At 40.2% G+C, this 13,757-nt stretch overlaps 1 protein-coding gene across 1 annotated transcript; it reads right to left on the bottom strand.

Annotated features, from left to right (window-relative positions):
• Positions 1-72: 72 nt before the first annotated feature.
• LOC101160871 (NLR family CARD domain-containing protein 3) lies at positions 73-13,271 on the bottom strand. The gene is given in 11 exon segments (XM_011492862.4): positions 73-2,125; positions 2,465-2,617; positions 4,391-4,470; positions 4,473-4,564; positions 5,245-5,418; positions 5,833-7,621; positions 7,720-7,790; positions 10,039-10,158; positions 11,315-11,434; positions 12,889-12,951; positions 13,118-13,271. Coding segments are annotated over 11 exon segments (2,841 nt in total). The 5' UTR covers positions 13,159-13,271; the 3' UTR covers positions 73-1,987.
• Positions 13,272-13,757: the final 486 nt, after the last annotated feature.

The following is a 13,757-nucleotide window of genomic DNA, read 5'->3' as shown; positions in this document are numbered from 1 at the left end:
AATTGATTCTGCATGAAATGATTAAGTTATATTTTTGACCAACAACATTCAAATAAAATGCAAAAAAATGGCTGAGATTCAGTTGTTTTTTTATTTATTTTTATGTAACAAACTACAACAGTTTATTAACAGTCATAAAACCACAATAATATACAGGTCATACATCCTCTAAAGCGAATCCTTATTGCACTCAAGGTGTTATAAACTGGATTGTTTGAAAGTAAATTGTATAGATTGACTTTGGCCCTAATTTTTCTTTTTTTCTAGAACAGGAGTTTCTAAAATTAGAACATTTGTGTGTATGGAACCATAGTCACTGAATCAAAACTAAACTAAACTACATTAGTTGTAACAAACGTTACCAGAAAATATCTTATTTTTGGCAAAAATTTGTTGATAAAAGACTGTAATTAACATTTATAACAAAACAATAAGTCTACAAGAGGATTCAGTAAACTAATAAATTCCTCTTTTTTTTAAAGTTTTGTTAAAATCTAAAAATAAATATCGCTATTATTCTTCCATTTTCTATTACAGTGCTCTCTCTTAAATAAAACAGTAGAAACTTAACCCATATGTACCATCACATTTTTGTATGGTTTTACATTTAATGTTTTAATCATTTAGTAATTTGAGGAAAAATCCTGAATTTATAAAACTTGTACTTTCATGCTGGGAAACATGAAGCTAGAAGAGGTAGAAGAAGAAAACGGCAAGACTGATATTACTGTGCACTTTAAAATAGCTGGCTCTATAAAAGGACATTTCATTCATTTATTTTCTTAACTGTTTTTCCCTTTTGGGGTCATGGGGCTGCTGGAGCCTATCCTGGCCACTTGTGGGCGAAGGCAGGGGACAACCTGGACAGGTCACCAGTCTGTTGCAGGGTAGAATGTCCACAAACACACATCCATGCATGCACGGGGAGAACATGCAAACTCCACACAGAAAGGTCCCCTGTTGATGTTGTTTTTTCATGTCCCCCAGCCAGGACTTGAACCGGAGGCCTTCTTGCTGTGAGGCAAGAGCGCTAACCACTGCGCCACCGTGCAGCCCTAAAAGGACATTTGATGAGACCAAATGGGGCCACTAGAGGCTCCTATGTTCTCTATTCTAACAGAGAAAGACCCAGACTAGCAGTCTAAGTCAGCAGTTGGACTCTGCTGAAGTTCCCTTTAGTCAGAGATGCAGTTCATTATTCATGAAATATCTCATCACGGCTAAGAGGTAACAGTTTTGAAAGCCTCAGAACTTGGTTTCTGTTGGCAGATTATCCCTCCTGTTGGCCTCCTTAAGCAGTGATCTCCAGCTGGTTTGTACCGGAGTGTAAAGTAGCCAAAAGGTGAGATTAACGGATGAAGCAGACAGCTTTTGTACTAACTGTGCCCGAGCACCCATTGCATGGAGGAATTTTTTGGAATGTCGCATTTTTGGCAAGTTTAGGCGCACATGTTTTTGCCCTTTACAGTCTTTGACGTTTCCAAAGTTGACGTTTTTTTCCCCGCACTTTAAGGCGAACTAGTTGTTCACCTTTCAGCGTATCCCGTCAGAGCCTTTTCTTTATTCAGAAAATGTTGCTTCGTCTAATAATCTGAAACTAATAGGTTGAGATTTAGCGTAGTCACAGTAAAGTTTGTTTTAGCAGTTGTCAGTCTGTTTTGTGACGTGTTGCAAATACGGTTTGGAGGTACAGACATTAGGAATATGCCAACGTGGCGCCAAGTTTTCTTTATCATTTTTATATTTTACATTTTGCACTCGTTTTTTACTGGATAACCTGCTTTAAATCTCCTCACCTATGGAATTAACATTTTTAAGGCTCAGAATAAATTCAGTGATAAAAGTAAAACAAATGTTGAACAGACGGTTCATGAAAGGAAAAACCGCAGTTCACCACAACTCCAGAGAGTGGCACTGTAACACATTAACTGTACATGTGACAATTTTTGACAGTGAATTCGTTTACAGATCAGTTTGTAACGTAGTGTCATGAGTTATCCCCCTGTCCTCTGATCCTTCCATTGTTCTCCACCTCATGGAGAATGGTCCAGTGAGGACATCTCTGCAGAAAGGAGGCAACAAGCTGATCTTCCGTCAATCCGCTGACAATTGTTGAGACTGCCAGCTGCAAATATGGGATGGGAAAGTGAAATTAGTGTTTACTTAACATCAAGGGAAGCAGTTCAGCAAAAACATCCTCAGCTTCCTGTGAGATTTCGCATTAAATGAACACAACGTGTTCAAAGCTCCCACGCCTTCTCAGCTTCAACAGAGCTTCCTCTACAGATTTCACTCAGGAATGTTTCATTGCTGCTTAAACAGAAGAACTGGATTCTGATGCAGAACAAGTATTTTACTTCTATAACATCAAGTTCATGAGAAACAAAAAGGCTGTCTCAGTAAAAATGTTTCGAACAAACTCCTGCTCTCCCAAACACAGCCTGATGGTCTATCCTTTACTGACCTCAGGGTCTCCACTAAACCCCTGAGCTGCTGAGTGTCTTCCTCCTGCAGGTTGTTGAACCTCAGGTCCAGGTTTGTCAGATGGGATGGGTTGGACCTTAGAGCTGAGGCTAGAGCAGCACAGCTGATCTTTGACAAGCTGCATCCAGACAATCTGAAAATCCAAAGAGACCATTTAAAGAATGTTGCGTTTGTTGAATTAGTGTACATTTCAATCAAAGGGTTACATCATCATTATGTAAAAGAACAATACAATTTTGTTCTGCAGGTCTTTACTCAAGACACATAGGACACATGGAATGAAGAAGTGCCACAAGTGATGAATGTCTTCTACAAAACACACACAACGTCCTGGTGTGAGTGTCTGTCTATATGGCTCATTGGGGGGGGGGGGTCATTAAGGGTGATGAATGATTAGTAATGAATCAATGACTTTATTTAAATGTAGGATTAACAGGAACATGTTAAAATGTGTTACTTTGACAAATAGAATGAATTAATGGTTGTTCAGTGCTCAACAGAAGTCCATAGGATTTAGATTTTTAGGGACCAAGGGGAACTTCCTGTTTGGCACACAGGGGGAGGGGCCACTCAGTCCAATCAATCAAATGATTTGAACTTGGCTGTCTGGTGCAGGTTTCAGAGAGGATACCCCACATACCATACAACCAGAAAAACATGCATGCTCTAGTGTAAAGCAAACTTTTACATCTTATGTCACACCAATCACATGGTGTCTGCTCATACAGTATAACGCTATTTTACTTTGTCCAGAGGGGCAATGTGGGGATCAGTGTCTTGCCAATAGACACTTTGACACATGGGCATGCATCCAGTTTGCCTGTCTCTGGTTTATTCTGCTTTGTGCGTCCTCACACGTGCTGAGGGCCACACAGGTTGTTGTGAAACATTGGGTTGGATAGCCAAAAAATGCAACTTCATGGTTGACTGTAACCCTTGTGCTATCCTAGGCACTTTAACATTGGGAGTTGGGTCATCTAGACCCACTAGACAGTACTCTGAACCTTTTTTCTTCAATGATTTGTGATATTCACTGGTGTCCATGGATTACATGAAATCTTTCCACCTTTATCCACCTTTGTCATGGTAGGTAGAACACATCAATGTAAGGGTGGGGTCATCTAAGATAGCACAAGGGTTAATGAACAAACAGCAGACTTCTGTTAATTCTTGTTTGGATTTAACAGGTAAAAAATGTAATTTTACAACACAGTTGACAAACTGTTGAGTAATAGACAAACGTAAAAAGATGTGTATGGTTGAAATCTCCAGACTTCATGGATATTTTAGCTTGTTGTGTTGCTAGAATCAGCCAGGTCAGGTGATGCTGGGACCAAGTACTTCCCAAGTTTCACATTACAGTCAGATGATCCACTCAGCGTGGCTTTTTCCTTTTTGTGCTCTGCCTTTTACATTCTGGTCTGCCAGTTCAAATGCTTGCCATGTGTTTTCAAAGACAAGGATGTGATAAACGTCCTGCTACAGACATAAAAAGTCTCAGTTAAGAGGACCTTCAGTTCCTCCGTTCTGATCTTCTTCATTCTCTAACCAGGGGGATAAACATTAACAACATTTAAAAATGAACACTTTATGTGTTGTTTCTCATCCAAAGACCAAACATAAGGTAGAAAGTACAAAATGGTAAATAGTGTATACGTGTACAGCACTTTACTGTGAGGCCCAAAGCGCCTTACAGTCACAGTCCCATCCACCCACCCACACACATTGATGCCAAACACTGGCGCCAGCCAATAATCACCAGGAACAATGTGGGGTTCAGTGTCTTGCCCAAGGACACTTCACCTTGGGCAGGCATTTCATAGGGGGGGCTAGTGTGTGTTCTGTGAAAACATCATTATGCTTACGATGCTCCTAAACATGTAAAAATAACAGCCACTGAACTGACCTCAAAGTCTTCAGTTTGCAGCTTGGATTCTTCAGCAATGTGCACAGCTGCCTGACTCCAGAATCCTGGAGCTTGTTGCAGCTCAGGTCCAATTCCACGAGATGTGATGGGTTGGAAATCAGCGCTGAGACAACAGTGGCACAGCTGTTCTCTGGCAGAAAGCATTTCTCAAAACTAAAGACACAAAAACACCGAAACTGCACTCATTATCAAGAACAGGGTAGATAAACCAACCAATGATTGCATGGAAAATAGAGATGGAAGAATACGGAAGCAGCAGTTGGGAATCATGCCAGGAAAGAGAGCTTATTCAAACATGTTTTTGGTGATGCTGAGACTTGGGACATAAGAAAGTCTAAAGATTGAGAAGGACATGTTGTAGTAATGTAACAAATGTGTGAGAGCTGTAAGTGTGACAGAGGAGTTCTAGGAGGACTAAAGGATAGGGCTTGAGCTCCTGCTTATTGCAGGACAGATGAGGATAAACGTGAATCTCTGGAGGCTTCAATTGAGAGAGGTAGAGATTGATTCTTGAAGAGAAATTAATATTAGCTGAAGAAGGCAGTATAGACATCTGTGAATAAAAGAGATCCGTGAGGATCAGGGAGGAGCGTAAATCTATGAAAGATAGCGGAGGCTGCAGCAGAAAAAAAACAGAAAATGCGGAGCTGAAGCTTGTCTTGAACCTGTGAGTAAAATGACTTGTAAGGCCTTTCATGACTAAATAGAAATGATCAAACATGTTTTATCATGTCAACAGAAATTAGGTTCAGTCATGACAACAAATAAGTACATACAGTTTCTCTTTTGTTGTTGCCACGTTGTGTATGGCAAAAAGCCCCCATTGTTTTTACCTTAGACTCTCCAGTCGACAGTTTGGACTCTTAAGTCCAGCAGACAGAATCTTCACTGTTGCCTCCTGCAGGTCATTCAAGGCCAGGTCCAGTTTTCTCAGATGGGATGGGTTGGACTTTAGAGCTGAAGCTACAATTTGACTGTGAGCCTTTGAGAGTTTACACCATGAAAGTCTGTAATGCAAACGCAAATCACATTATTTAGCATTTTGACTTCCAGGTGAATTTCTAATAAATTACCGCAGCTCAGCAGAAATGATGTACTAGAATACGACACAGGTTTGTTGAGTTTTGGCTAAAAACTGCATAATCATAGTTAAAAGTCAACTTGGAACACTTTTAAAGTAGAGCAAAAGATGATTTGAGATGGTCTTATTGACAAATAAAGAAGCTTACATCTTTACAGAATATAGTCTTCGTTTAGACAACAGAGGTTAAGGGTTTGGGGATGCTTTGAATGATTAGCACTACAGTTTAAACAAGGGGTTTCATGACATACTTTCATTACAAATTAGCTTTGGATGCTTAGACGGGTGATGCTGTAACAGATTTTTGTAGCTCTGTAAGGTAAATCCTTTACAAGCTCACCTGAACTTTCTGCAGTTCCTGATGGCGGGGATCAGTCTTAGTCGACCTGCATCTGTTGTGTTGAACTTGTTGAGGTCCAAATGGAGCTGAACTTCCTCTGATATCTGCAGCATGTAGGCCAGAGCTGAGCAGTGTATCTCTGAGAGTTTCCTTTCAGATCTGTCTTCCAACCTCAGGAACTCTTGAATCTCCCGATGAACTGTCATGTCCTTCATCTCCATCAAACAGTGGAAAATGTTGATGCTTCTTTCAGGACACATTTCACCAATGCTCATCTTCTTAAGGTTGCTTATGACTGACTGGACGGTCTCTGGACTGTTTTCTGTCTGACCCAGCAGGCTTCCTAAAAGTCTCTGATTGGACTCCACAGAGAGGCCATGAAGGAAGCGAAGAAACAGATCTAGGTGGCCAGTTTGACTCTGCAGGGATTTCTCCACGGCTCTGCTCAAAAACTCCTCCACAGATAAGTTGCACATTTGACCTTTCAGGAATTTCTCTACCTCCCCCTTCTTGTTGGTGTAACAATAAAACATGTAGACTGCAGCAAGAAATTCCTGAACACTTAGATGAACAAAGCTGTAGATTGGTTTCTGGAAGATCCCATTCTCTCTTTTAAAGATCTGTGTACAAACTCCTGAGTAGACAGAGACCTCCGTGACATCCAGACCACACTGCTCCAGGTCTTCTTGGTAGAACATGATGTTCCCTTTTTCTAGATGTTGAAATGCCAGCTTCCCCAGCTTCAGCAGAACTTCTCGGTCATCCTCTGTCAGCTCCTGCAGACTTGTCTCATGTTTCTGCTGGTACTTCTTCCTCTTGTTTAGCGTCTGAACCATCAGGAAGTGGGAATACATGTCAGTCAGCGTCTTAGGCAGTTCTCCTTTTTGCTCTGTGGTCTTCATGTGCTCCAGAACGACAGCAGAAATCCAGCAGAAGATGGGGACGACGCACATAATATAGAGGCTCCTGGAGCTCTTAATATGAGATATGATGGCGCTCGACACTCCTTCATCTTCAAACCTCTTCCTGAAGTACTCCTCTCTCTGGGAGTCATTGAAGCCTCGTACTTCTGTTAACCTGTCAATAGATGCTGGAGGAATCTTGTTGGCAGCTGCAGGTCTGGACGTTATCCAAACGAGGGCTGAAGGAAGCAAGTGTCCCTGGATGAGGTTTGTCAGTAGTGCATTGACAGATGACATCTGTGTTACATCAGACACCACCTGACAGTTGCTGAAGTCCAGAGAAAGTCGGCTTTCATCCAAACCGTCAAAGATAAACAGTAGTTTACAGACAGCCAGCTGCTCTGCACTGATCTTCCAGAATATTGGATAGAAAACTTGGATGAGTGAGAGGAGACTGTGCCGCTGATCTCTGATGAGGTTGAGCTCTCTGAATGAAAGCGGAATCACAGCACTGATGTCTTGGTTCTCCAAGCCCTCGGCCCAGTCCAGAGTGAACTTCTGCACTGAGAAGGTTTTTCCAATGCCTGCAACGCCGTTAGTCAGCACCACTCTGATGATTCCATGTTGGTCGGAAAAGGCTCTGAAGATACTGTGACACTTGATTGGAGTGTCATGGTGGGTGTTGATCTTGGAGACAGTTTCCAGCTGCCCCACCTCATGTTGGTTGATAACATCTTCCCTCTGTCCCTCTGTGATGTAGAGCTCAGTGTAGATCCTGTTCAGGGGTATTCCACTTCCTGTTTCATCAGTTCCTTGGGATACATGTTTGCTTCGGCTGCCTAAACTGATTTTATGCTCATTTAAAAGCTCCTGGAGACCAAAATCTGCTAAGAGACAGAGAGAAAAAAACAACCTTTTTCTGGTTCAAAGATACAGAAAGTGCAACACTTTTCAGAAATGTGTTCAAACAGATCCTCAGACTTACATTGAAGAGTTCTGCTCCACATGAATGTTTCAGCTCCAGTTTGTCTATTTTCTTCAAGACTTTTCCTTTTTCTGAAGACACGAAAAGAGAAATTGTAAAGAGAGCAACATCACAGCACAGAAAACGTTCTTGTGGTCATCGATGATCTGATGACCGAGGACATTGGACTATGTTGTCGGTACTTTCACTGCAAAATTAGGCCCCTTAGAAACAAGTCATACATTTTTAACCCTTTGGTAGATATTCTTTTAAAAAAATGCAAAAGAAAAAATGCCAGTGGGGTAAGAAAAATGGTCTTACCAATAATTTTTATTTTAAGAAAAAACAGTTTTTCTCAAACTAAGACTATTTTGTTATTTAAAAGCTTTCTGGACAAAAGAATTTAACTTGCAAAACAGAAAATAAGGCGATTTTTGATGAAAAAATGTATTGATTCCGTTTTTGCAGTGTTCAGATGTTAGTGCTGCATTTATAACAGTTGATCATGATTCTTGATAACAGAGGATAGATCTTGTAATTTTCATAACAAAAATTATCAATACTAGGATTATTCCAGTGTTTTAAGTCATTCAGTGGTGTAGAAAGTCATTCTGTGACCCAAGGTGAGTGGTTGCTTGGAGCTCTCCGAAACAATTGAATCGGTTAGTTCAAAAAGGGCCCAAGTCCACAATTTTTCAAAATAGAGATATTAAATGTTCTATGGTCTTCAAGGGAAAAGCTATCTGATTATGTGCAAAAGTCCCAAAAGTCTGTTGTGATGTATTGACTATGCTTGACATTTAAACTGCATTAAGTGCAAAATTCCTGGACTTGGGCCTCTCTTGCATGGGTTTAGCTTTATCTCATAGATGGCAGCACTAGTTATCCAATATGGCAGCACACCTGTTTAATTCAAGAAGGGCCCAAGTCCAGAGATTTTGGTTTGCTAGTCCTCTGAAATGATAAAAGTGAGGTGCTTCATATTATAAAATTTGTAAGCTATGAACTGGTGCTAAATCTGGTTAAAGTATTAATCATCTGGTGTAGGCTCCCTTTAAGCTATGCAATTAAAATCCTTTCCTGGAAAAACAAGCCTCTTGGACTTGGGCCCCTTTTGAACTAACCGATTCAATTGATTTAAAGTCCCACTCTGATCATCTTTAGATCTATCGTCAAAGTTTCCCAGTGGTCTTTTAAGTATAATTATGCTGTTTTTATCAAAAGAAAGACACTTTAAACTTTTTCCCATCGGCTTACAGCCCCTCACAACCCCAAGCTGGTATTGGCAGTGAAGCAAAGATAATGAGCAAGTTTTGAGCTATCTACAGTTTAAGAAAACAGAAACGTTCATGGATCTATTTGTCTGCAAGTGGATGCATCAGAAGGGAGCAGAGCTGGGAGTTTGTGGCCCGCAGATTCTGCAATCTTTTTCAAACAGGATTTTTTCGTCTGCTACTGATTTTCGACGATTTGAACAAAGAAATACTGAGAAATGCAATTTAAAGCTGAATTTTTCTTGATATATGTCCTCCATGGTTAAAAAAAATGCCACAATAATATTTGGACTTAGTTTTTTAAAGTTAAAAGACGTTTCACCTCTTATCCAAAAGGCTTTGTCAATTTTGAATTAGCTGGTAAAAGAGCTGGTTTATATGTGCTCATGTGGGAGGAGTCAGACCTGAAACTGGATGGTATTGTCAACTTAGCATACATGGTTTCGGGTGGTTAAGAGTCCTTTGTCCTCATTTGGGGGTTGGGGAGCCAGTGACTTCTCTTAATAAGAATGGTGGTCTCAGGTTGATTCTTCCATCTATCTACGGCAGTGCTCTGAAACCCAAACAAACCGAACCAGTTCCACCTGGGTCGTTAACAGCTGAAAGAGATGACCAGTTTGGGGAGGGAGTCACTGGCTCCCCGACCCAGCTGAGAACAAAGGACTCTTAACAACCCGAAACCATGTACTGTAGGCTAAGTTGACAATAGAATTGTCAACTTATTCAGAATTGACAAAGCCTTTTGGATAAGAGGTGAAACGTCTTCTAACTTTAAAAACTAAGTCTAGATGACAAACCCTAAACCTACTACTATGATGGAATCAACCTGGATGCATGAGAGTCTTCATAGACATGCTACAAGAATATGTTAAAAACACCAAAAACACAAATTTTCATGAAGTTGGTCTTCAAACATTGATCAATATAACAGTCTGAAAAAACTGAAATGGTTAATTTTGACACTTAAAACTGTTAAGTAATTTTTATAGCATCATGTCATGATATGTACTTTTTACATTTAGGGACTTTTGTGATGAAGACAATTGAAATTTACTGAGTTTCTTACTCTGTGTCTGGATCTCCAGGTTCTGAACAGAAGTCTGGAGGTTCTGGTTTGGACAAGTTGCTCCTCAGAGAAAGGCTGCTGGACACTGAAGAATGGTCCTTTTTTCTCAACTGTAGACTTCTACAAACACAAACAGAAGGCATAGTTTATTCTTTAAACATCAGGAGTTTTCTCAGAGTGGCTCTTATTTCCTGACTGTCAGAATGCTTACATCACACAGCAGATCAACCTTGGCAGGACTTGGCAGGAATTGTGTTTATTTCCAGGGTTGATTGATTTCTTTATTAATAAGCATTTTGTATTTGTATCCATTCTCTACATGCAGAAGTTGAGACAGCTCAGATGCAGACACCAAAAGCTTAGCTTTGGTGTTTTCCTTTGCTGTTCCTCATTTAGTAAATACAAACATTTCATATCTGCCTTTCTCTGTTTATTTTAGTGATGGCCATCGAACTGTATCACCGATGGTATTCATGATATAACAAGATCAGCTTTAAACTTACAGCTGCTTTTCTTCAAACTGCTGCTGCAAAGTGTTTTTCATGTGGCACAGGGCGGCTTTAGAAAGAAGGAACTGGTTTAAAAAAATGTTCTGTGACGTGGGTGTGGCACTTGATTTTTTTGTTCAGTAACCCTGGGGATCTTTAAAAAAATGTAAAACTAGTGATTTACTGCGTCCAAACCTCAGTAGTGATGGTGTGTTTTGAGAGGCCTTGCTTATGTAGATCAACAATCCAGCCACATTCAAGGAAATGCAGCTTTTTTTGGGATCAAGAAACTTTGACGGGATGATTACTTATGAGAAAATACAACTAAATGCAGATTTTGGCTGAAATTCTGTCCTTTAAGGGTTGTGGTCTTAAACTTTGGATAAGTAGAGGAACACTTCTTCTAATTTAAATAGTTATTTTCAATAAATTTGCAGCTAAAACAAAACAATTTTCTTTCTCCTCTTTCTTCCTTTTTGCATTTTAAAGCTGTATTTAAAACCTTGTTAAGGTCCAGCGCTAATAAAAGCAATATTTTGCATTTTTTTAACTGGTCTTAAGATTTTTGTTAATGAACTTAGAACAAGAAATCTAAAGACACACACACACAAAAGAGAATTCCCATCCAGTTTGTTGTTTCTTGAGACTAAAGCAAGACTCTGATAATCCTCCAGAGTTTCCTCTGCTGCAAAGTAAATGAGCCACATGAGAAAACGTCTGGTGAACATCTGACCAGCAGCCCTTTACCTTTAGCTTCAGTTCTATTTACGGAAGAAACGGGTTCTTACTGTGAGCGGGAGGGTCCACGATCAATACAGAAGTCTGGAGGTTCTGGTTTGGACAAGTTGCTCCTCAGAGAAAGGCTGCTGGACACTGAAGAATGGTCCTTTTTTCTCAACTGTAGACTTCTACAAACACAAACAGAAGGCATAGTTTCTTCTTTAAACATCAGGAGTTTCCTCCGAGTAGCTCTTATTTCCTGACAGTCTGTTTACTGAAGAAACTGGTTCTTACTGTGAGCGTGAGGGTCCAGATTCAGTACTGAAATCTGGAGGTTCTGGTTTGGACATGTCACTCCTCATGGACAAACAACTTGATCCAGAAGACGAGATGTCTTTTCTGAGCTGCTGGTTTCACACAGGTGGTGTAGCAGAGAGTTTTACACCGGATGCCCTTCCTGACACAGCTCTGTATAGCCCTCTTATGGCTACTGGGGCTGTAGTGTGAAGGGTCTTGCCCAAGGACCCACACTGGACAAAGCTCTTTGGGCCCCTGGGAATCAAACCCTGATTTTTCATGTGCCAGTCCTGCACTCAACAAACTAAGCTATCCAGCAGCTTAATCCTTATACAGAAGTGTTAGCCTTAAGTTTAGCGGAGTAATGATGAATCGATTAATGTTGAATCGATTTCTATTCCTACAACCAGATCAATCTGTCTGAGGCAAGTTGGTGATAAAATCGATCTACACCGTTAGAAAATCGATTAAAAATGAAATTAATTAATTATATCCTGGAAAATACCATTTGGATTGAGACATGGTAACTTTGTTTTACTATCATGTAAAAACGACCAAGTGTATTAGCGGACAACACACATGTGGTGTCATTAAAACTGATCCGTCCATCATTCAAGTCCAATGTGTGGACACACTTTTAATAAAGTCATGTGACCATCCAGTGTGCTAGAATGTTCTAAGAATGTCCCATTTGGATTCTTTGGATGTGATAAAAGAACAGTGGACTGAACTTTAGGAAACTAACATGTGAATGGATTTGACATTCATTCTAGTTTACTTGTTTGTTTGGACACAAGATTTCATTTCCACTTGATGATCTGGAAGAAATCCAAGAATCGGGAAAACTTCACTGTTCAATTTCTCTCTGAGTCTCACTGGTTGAAGTTTTGGATAAAGATGTCCTAAATCCATTTTAGATCAGTGAATCGGATTGTTCAGAATGAACCAATATTTTTTCCAGGGTTTATTGATTCCCTTTTAAATAAGCATTTTCTATTTGTATCCGTTCTCTATATGCAGAAGCTGAGACAGCTCAGATGCAGACCCCAAAAGCTTGGCTTTGGTGTTTTCCTTTGCTGTTGCTCAGTTAGTAAAGACAAACATTTCATATCTGCCTTTCTCTGTTTGTTTTATTTGATATCTGATTCATATACTAGGAGTTATGATAGGAGTGGAATCGTTGTTAAACTGAACCGTTACACACCTAGTTTCTTCACAATAGCAGTGACGTTGAAACCCTGAAACGCTGATGTGTCAAAGGTCAGTCTGATGAGGAGAGCTCTGCTTCCTCATCCTGTTATATGGGTTATCTTCACACCAGGTTGTGTCAGAAACAAACTCTTACTTTGGCTCTGAGGGTCCTGACTCAGGACTGACATCTGAAGGTCCAAGTCCATTCATGTTGGTTCTGAAAGAGACAAAGTGACAACGAGATCATGAAAAAGCCGGACTCATCATGACTCAGCAGAAACTCAACACAGACACAAAGCACATCTCTCTGAGACATTCTGTGGACAGTGACTTCTCTCAGACATTCTTACAGCAGAAAAAGACCAAAGTGAGACTGACTTTACCTTTGACGGCTGTGTTGTGGGTGAAAAAGGTCCAAGCTCATGTCTTTGTGTTGAGTCTGAAACTGCTGTCAGGAACCACCTGAACTGCTCCTCCCCTGTTTCCCATAACATGACAACAAGGAAACGGCTGTGCCTCCTGCAAACACGTCAGCCAACCAATCACAGGCAGACATGTTCCCAAACAAGGCCGTCTTTATGCACCTTTCTATGACAAACTGGTCCAACGACCCGTGACAAACAAAGCAGTGGAAACCAACCAATCCTCTACTCTTGTTTCATTACTGCAACAGTTTCTAAAGTTTAATCACAATAAAGTGAGTCCAAATTTATTGTCGAAAGATATCACAGAAACAAAATGTTTTTAAGGTGCTGAGATAAAACGGAATAAATAAAAAGCTAAACTAAATACAACAGAGACAAAACTGAAAGTCTTTTTGTGTTCACCTTTCCATCCCTTATAAGCGGATTCTGCAGGAAGTATCTCTACTTACCTTCTTCTCTAATGTCATTTTTTTCTAGTCGATCAGGTTAAACCACATTCAGTGCAGTTTAGTGCTGCACAGACCTTAAAGACGTCTATCAATGAGATCAAAAGCTGCTGTTTCTAATTGAGCAGGATCTGTCAGTCAAGACCAGATGT

The sequence above is a fragment of the Oryzias latipes genome, chromosome 15 (assembly GCF_053564925.1).
Source record: "Oryzias latipes strain Hd-rR chromosome 15, Olatipes_Hd-rR_3.1".
NCBI classification, from domain to species: domain Eukaryota; kingdom Metazoa; phylum Chordata; class Actinopteri; order Beloniformes; family Adrianichthyidae; genus Oryzias; species Oryzias latipes.
Note: the sequence above shows the minus strand (reverse complement) of the source record. Positions and strands in the feature narration are given on the sequence as shown.